Here is a 7768-nt window from a genome sequence, read left to right on the forward strand (position 1 = left end):
GGCATAATTTTTCTCTTCTTTGGAATTATTTCCCCATGGCAGCTTCTCCCTCCTGCACACCCCCAGCCTGCACATCTTTGGGGAGGGTTGGCGGCCGCCTTGAAAGTACCCAGAACATGTTGTGAACATGCTACATGAACCTGACAAGCAGAAACACATTATCTGGCCTTAAGGCAAAGTGAGCGGGTTGTGACATATCTAGAGAGGTGGAGGAGTTACTGCTGTACCTGGATGAGAACCTCGAGTTCCATGGAAATGCAGCATTGGGAGATAGGAATAGTGCCCTCCTCCCGGCCCGCACCCCTCCCCTGTACCGTGAGGCACTGCAGGACCTCTGGGCACGTCTGTGCCAACTCTGGGTTCTGAGACCTGTCCAGGTGCCAGGTTTCAATCTGGTAGCTCAGACTGTGGGAGATGCAGAGGCTGAGAAGGCACGTGGTCCCCTTTAGAGTCCTGGGAGCACAAAGGGAGGAAGGGAGGCCAAGTCTGACTGCATCCCTCGCTTAGAGTTCTGTCTTTGCCATAGGTGCCTACGACCGCTTCCTGCCCTACATTCTCATGGGAAGTCTGACTATCCTGACAGCCATTCTCACCTTGTTCCTCCCAGAGAGCTTTGGCACCCCTCTCCCAGACACCATTGACCAGATGCTGAGGGTCAAAGGGTAAGGTTGTGCTGGGTTGCTGGGTTGCAGTGTTGATGCACTGGGTCCAGGCCTGGCTGAGAGTTCCCTACAAACTCTCCCAGACACCGTGGGCTAGTTTAGCCATCAGAGGGTTAGAAATGGCAAGGTGCTTAGAGACTGTCCTGTCTGGTCTGAGACAGACCACAGTGTCACCATGTGCATCTCCACCACCCCAGAAGCTCTGGGACAGCAAGAGACCAGGAGAAACCTTTTAGAATCTGCTGTAAGATTTTTTCCCCCTTAGTGAGATCATCTCAGTTCTGGGTTTTGTTTGACTATTCAGAGACTGGTAGACATTTTTTTAAAGATTCATTGCTAACACTAGTTTTGTTTGTTTTTGTAGGATAAAGTACAGGCAAACTCCAAGCCACACAAGGATGTTAAAAGATGGTGAAGAAAGCTCCAAAGTGCTTAAAAGTACAGCCTTATAACACAGCATCCAGTGGGGGAGAAGGTGAGGAGAGGGACAGGGTCTTGTCAGAAACAGCTTGTGCTGTTGTGCAGACACTGAGCCCTTCAGCAGTGGACATCTCCACCCTTCATGCTCTTGCCTCTGTGTCTGACTTGCTCCTGGCTGGACACCCAGACTCAGAGGTTGCATGTGGCCCTAGGGCATTACCTTCCCTCCAGAGTGACAAATTTAGATACATCTTAACTCCCGGATTTGGTGGATGGTGGACTTGGCACTCCCTAAGAAGTTAACTGTTCGCCAGAACCAATGGGACTTGGAAGAATAAGAGAGGCACATGCTAAATTTACATCTTAATTTCAGGCCACCTGAAAAGACTCCTGACAAAACTGGAGGTCTAATTATCCCCCCAAATCTTCTCCCCATTTCCCTCTAGTGGTGCACTTTAGAGGAAAACAAATAATTGCACAGAGTTTGCTTTCTCACACTTTCTTAGTCTTAAGGGGTATTAAGTGGGATTGTTGCTCCCCCAGGCAGGAGAGCACAGATCTGGGGAAACCTAAAGGTAATTAATACAGAGGGAACTGAGCAGATAATGGAAGAAGGGCAAGTGCATTGATTTGTGAGTTCTGGTGCCACTCAGTGTGACTACTGGGTTGACTTGTTTACATCTGATCAAAGCCTTGGGCTTGTCCAGGCCCATACAAGGTGCATCATTGAATCTTTTATTCTTGTTTTCCACTGCTGTGTGAATCACATCTCTTAGCTTCTGTGGTTTCTGATGTATGATTGGAAGGAAGTGTATCAGTGAGAAAGAGAGGCAAGCAAACTCATCTCTTTTCTCAAAACTATAATGTAGATTTTGTATATTTGTGTTTTGTTTGTTCATTTGTTGTTTGTTATGTCTTTTTCTGCTTAAGTTATTTGCCCTTCAGAATAGACTTTAGGAAAGGCTTGTTCTTCAGCCTCCTGGTTTGTGTCTTTGTTGTTTTTTTTCCAACCCAGAATCACTCTGGCGATGGCCTGCCATTGCCCTTTGTGCAAAGAAATCAGCCTTAGCCACAAGCACTTCTCTGAGTGCCAAAAATGACGTCACTATAAGAGTTCCTTTTGTGATACCTAATCATGGGAAAAAATTACAAAGAAGAAAGTTAAACTGTGTTCACAGTCTTTCAGAGTTGCTCACTTCAGTCGTGTAACATTGGGAGATATTTTGTGTTCAGTGTAACTGTCTTTTATGATTATGTTACCACGGTACTCCAAAAGCAGATGCTTCACCTGGATAAAAACCATATTTTTGTGAAAGCTACTGAAGTGCCTTGGTAAATGAAGATGTTTTAATAAATAAAATGATTTTTTAAATAACAGCTGCTGCCTACAACCTTTATTTCCACAATTTGGTGAGTCATGCCACACCACCGCCTGACTTTTGTCTGGGTCAGCTTGGGCTCGTTGTTGCAGTGATCGGTGATTAGTCTCTCAGGCTAAGATTTAATCCCTGTGTGCCGGAAACCTTTACTTTATTAATTGACAGTGGAATGAGCCAGCCTTCTTGCACAAGTGCCTGGGTTCTCCTGAAAGCAGGGCCTGAGACCAGTGCTTCTGTGCAGTTAGGTAGTATATTTGGGAACAAGATTCCAAGGGGGAGGAAACAGGGAAGGAGGGACACCCAGTACAAGGATGCACGCTCAGGATGGCCACCACCAAAGGCACTGCTCCAGCCAGCCAGAACTTCTGAGGAGCCCTCTGCATCTCAAAACCATCTGATCTGCCTCGTGGATAAAAGGGGGAAGCATGTATACATCGGCTTCCTTTCCACATGCATCAAAGGCAGCCCCATAGGTGTCAGGCCCCCAGGTTTCCAGGTTGCACATGTGTGAGTCCTGAGCAGGGCCTTTCCTCTGGTTAGAAAGCAAGAGGTAATATATTGCAGACCCGAGGTGAGGCAATGTCAGGTTGCACTTCAGTGGAGATGGTCAAAGCTTGTGTGAACTGGTCACTGCAAGAGTGGCTGGAGTAAGTGGTGGGGCCAGGAAGACTGTGGGTTGGGCACAGTCCATAATACATATATACGTAAAACATGCCACAGGGCGATTTGAGCTAGAACGTGTAGATAGATCTGGGTGAAAAAGCTCCAGTGTTGGACAGATAACTCAAAAGGCCTGTTGCATAACATAACAAGTAGCATCAAATTCCAGTGGGAAGGAAGGAAGCTCATCTCATGTAATCCTACTGGCTTCTCCACCCTCCTCAAATGTGGTTCTGGGCTGGACTCCTGATTAACAAAGTTTTCTCTCTTATTCTCCATGCCACTGATCCCAATCATTTGTGGCCTTCTGCAGACAAAAATCATAATTACCTGAACGCTTAGAGCTCTTCCTGTGGCCAGGCAATAGCCCATGTCACTGCTTCCAGGACTGAGCCAAGTATCTGAAAATCCAAGCCCTCTGGGCCTGCTGGACTTGTTTCCATCAGAGCAATGGCTTTGGGAATACTAAGCAAGTTATCCTGACCAGGGACCTCCTCTCAAGGAGAGAGGGGTGCATCATCTGAAGTCACAGGGACAATTGGTGCTCAGTTAAAGCCCATAAGAATTAGAAACCAGGATCGCCACAGAAATACAAAGGACAAAACAAAGTCAATGAGCAATTCAGATTTTAAAAATAATAACTTTTCTACCACAGATAAAGATGAAAGCAAGAGTAAACCTATGATCTTTCTTATTCTTGGCAATAGCTCCTCTCTCTCAGAGTTCCCTAAACATTCTCATAAATTCCAGAAGGGCTATGTTTGCCAAAGAGAATTATTCTACTTAACACCTAGTCGAAGTGATGGTGAATGAAGTCGGGCAGAGGGCCCTGTTCTCTGTCAAGAAGTAAGTGCAAGAAATCTTTCCCCTAAGTGTTTATCATTTAATTGCTTTTCCTAAAAGGTTTTTAGGTTGATGGAGGCTGGACGCAACACAGTATTAGCAGTACCTGAGGTTGTGTGCCATTGCCCTAAAATCAGGTTGGAAAAATGCAGGCATATCTTGTTTTATTGAACTTCACTTTGTTGTGCTTTTTACAAATTGAAGGTTCAAGATGTTAGCAGAGGAAGTAACAGCAGCTGTGGTGGAAATAGCAAGAGAACTAGAATCAGGTGTGGAGCCTGAAAGTATGACTGAATTTCTACCATCTCCTGGTAAAACTTGATGGATGAGGAGTTGCTTCTTGCTGATGAACAAAGAAAGTGGTTTCTTGAGATGGAATGTACTCCTGGGGAAGATGCCATGAAGCTGAAGATTGTTGAAATGACAACGAAGGATTTAGAATACGATTTAAACTTAGTCAATCAAGCAGCAGTAGGGTTTGAGAGAATTGACTCCAATTTCAAAAGAAGTTCTGTGGGTAAAATGCTATCAAACAGCATCACGTGCTGCAGAGAAACAGTATGGGAAGGAAGAGTCACTGAATGCGGCAGACTTCATTGTTGTCCTACTTTAAGAAATTGCCACAGCTCCCCAACCTACAATAACCTCCATCCTGATCAGTCAGCTGCTGTCTGTGATTGGCTGAAAGCTCAGACAACGGTTAGCAGTTTTTTAGCAGCAAAGTATTTTTTTAATGTTTATTTTTTATTTTTGAGAGCCAGAGAGCATGTGCACAAGCAGGGCAGGGGCAGAGAGAGAGGGGGCAGAGGATCCAAAGCAGACTCTGTGCTGTCAGCAGCAAGCCCAATGTGGGGCTGGAACTCACGAACTGTGAGATCATGACCTGAGCTGAAGTTGAATGCTTAAACCAACTGAGCCATCCAGGCTCCACAGCAACAAAGTATTTTTAAATTAAGGTGTGAACATTTTTTTTACATATAATTCTATTGCAAACCTAATAGACTACAGTGTAAACATAACTCTTATTATGTACCAAGAAACCAAAAAATTCATTTGACTTGCTTTTTTGTGATATTTGCTTTATTGCAGGGGTCTGACCAAACCTGCAGTATCTCAAGGTATGCCTATACACCTGTTTTCTCATTTGATCCTTATAAAAAGCCCATGAGATTGATATAGGATGACAAATTGAGAGGTTTCTCAGAAGTCACATGTCTTCCTGGAGTCTCAGAAGGACCCACCCCAGAAAGTCTCACCTTGGGAAGAAGAGACTTAACTCAAGTATAATTGCTCAAGAAGCTGTCAGAGACACTGGAACATCATCTCTCTGCTGGGCCAGCCAAAGGGCAGCAGCCAGGCACCGGATTAGCTCTTTTTACCTCAGAGGAAGTCTCATATGAGAAGCTCTTCTCATGAATGTGTGGGGGTGTGGGAATAGGCTGCACGCATCAAGGATACAGTACTAAGTGCATGCAATGGTAGCAGCATTCCCCAGGGCTTGTCTACTGAAGAGCTTGGAAACATTTAATTACCATGCAACCTTTGATTAGGAACAAAATAATTCTGAAAATTCCAAATGTCATTAACCAAACAAGAAAGCAGCATGATATACAACACACTTTAAAAATTGGTGAAAGGAAGTAGAAAATTCTAACACTGTATACAATGTAGAACATTGTATCTACATTCTAACCATTGTAATACAACATAATAACCCCTAAACTCTTTAGCCATACTAAAAATTCATCAACATCTGGAAGTCTAATCCTCCCAAGTCTGGGCAACAGCAGACTGGATGAAGGCCTCTATTTCCCTCTTCAAAGATTTTTGGCAACTGCTATAGAAAACAAATAGATGAAATGGAGAAAGTGGATAATGGGGCTAATCACTGAAAGAAGTGAGGCCTGCCCTATGAGAAATGTTACAGAGAGCCCTTCAGGCTGAAATGAAAGAATACTACACAGCAACTCAAATCCACATGAAGGAATACAGCACATGGATAAAGTGAACAACCTAAGTAAATATAAAAGACATCAATCAATGAAAATGAGGAAATTATTGCCAACCCTACAGAAATAATAAGGACTATAAGAGAATACTATCAACAACTGTATGCCAATAAATTCGACAATGTAGATGAACTGTATAAATTCCTAGAAACACAAAGATTACCAAAAATGACTCAGGAAGAAACAGAAAATCCAAACAAACTGAAGTAGAGAGATTGAATTAATAATCAAAAACCTCCCCAAAAAAGAAATGCTGAACCAGATGGTTCTACCAAACATTTAAAGAAGAATTAATACCAGTCCTTGTCAAATTCTTCACAAAAATAGAAGAGGAGAAAATACTTCCTGACTCATTCTATGAGGCCAGCATTACCCTGAGACCAAACCCAGACGAAGACTTCAAAAGAAAAGAAAACTATACATCAATATCCCTTATGAGCATAAATGTGAAATATTCCATAAAATACCAACAAACCAAATCCAGCAGCATACTAGGAGGATTATATATTGTGACCTGTGGGATCTATCCCAGGAACACAAATATAGTTCAATGAAAAAATATTAATAACATAATACAACACATGAATAAAATGAAGGTTTAAATAAAGATCATACCAATTGATGCAGAAAATTATTTGATAATATTCAACCCACTTTCATGATAAAAGACACTCATCAAACTAGAAATAGAAGGGAACTTCCTCAACATGATAAATGACACCTGTGAAAACCCTATAGTTAACATTATACTCACTGTTGAAACAAAGCTCTCTCCCTAAGATCAGGAACAAGACAAGGAAGCCACTTGCTACTCCTGGAATTGTATTGGAACTTCTGGCCATAGCAATTAGGCAAGAAAAAGAAACAAAAGGTAGCCAGTTGAGAAGGAAGAAGCTACAGTAATCAAAACAATGTGGTACTGGCAGAATGACAGACATAGAGACAAATAAAACAGAATAGAGGGTCCAGAAATAAACCTTCACATATGTGGTCAAGAAGGTGATTTGCAAAGAAAGTTCCAAGATAATTCAAGGGGGAAAGGATAGTCTTTTCATCAATGAAAACAATATTGAAATATCATTTTTACCTACCTATCCTCCTCTCTGTATAAATGCAAAGAAATGCATAGAATATTTTTCTAATATTAATAGCAATGTTTTAGGTGGTAAGATTTAGGAAAGCTTTTCAGGCATTTATTATACTTTGTATAGTGTTTGCATTTCTTATAATGAGCATGTATAAGTTTTGAAGTGGTTTTAGTTAAAAAATAAAAGTGGAAGTAAATATGCAAGATGACAATAAAGAGGAATTTTTTCTTCTTCTTTGTACTTTTCAGTATTTTTTAACCACCCCTCAACCCTCTCCCAAACCATCACCTATTTTTTAGTGTATTTTGATTCTTGAAATAGCACACTTCCAGTTTTGCATTTTTCCTTCACATTCCTGCATCCATCCTTATCTCTGATTTCCCAGTCCTACCCATGTTCTAGGTTCAGCTCAAACACATCCTCTTCTTGGGCGGCACTGGAGCGTATTGGCTAAGTGCCCACAGTGGGACACTGCTGGAGCAGATGTGCGGTCCAGCGGGCCCAAAAGTAGGTTTCTCCAATTACTAGCTCTATGACTTTAGGCAAGTCACTTAATCTTTCTGAGACTCGGTTTCCTCCTCTATAATAGAACAGATGATCTATCTCACTGGGGTTTTTAAAGAATTAAATTAGATCATAATATGTAAAGTGCTCAACAATAATAAATTTGTGTTGACGATAATAATACTGTTATTCCTCCAGACCTC

The 7768-nt window shown here is 42.1% G+C and overlaps 1 protein-coding gene across 6 annotated transcripts in view; it reads left to right on the top strand.

Annotated features, from left to right (window-relative positions):
* The window catches only part of LOC101084417 (solute carrier family 22 member 5), a 31119-nt gene extending 23828 nt beyond the window's left edge, over window positions 1–7291 (top strand). For 4 of the 6 annotated variants that reach the window (XM_045058736.1, XM_045058729.1, XM_023254997.2 and 1 more), the window contains 2 exons: window positions 527–662; window positions 1027–2459. In XM_045058736.1, the coding sequence (XP_044914671.1) occupies window positions 527–662; window positions 1027–1114 (224 nt within the window). In that variant the 3' untranslated portion in view covers window positions 1115–2459. Of the gene's footprint in view, window positions 1–42; window positions 179–526; window positions 664–1026; window positions 2460–5053 lie in introns of those variants that run through there. The other 2 variants (XM_023254993.2, XR_006598793.1) reach the window with 2 other exon arrangements.
* Window positions 7292–7768: the final 477 nt, after the last annotated feature.

The sequence above is a fragment of the Felis catus genome, chromosome A1, assembly GCF_018350175.1.
Source record: "Felis catus isolate Fca126 chromosome A1, F.catus_Fca126_mat1.0, whole genome shotgun sequence".
Lineage (NCBI taxonomy): Eukaryota > Metazoa > Chordata > Mammalia > Carnivora > Felidae > Felis > Felis catus.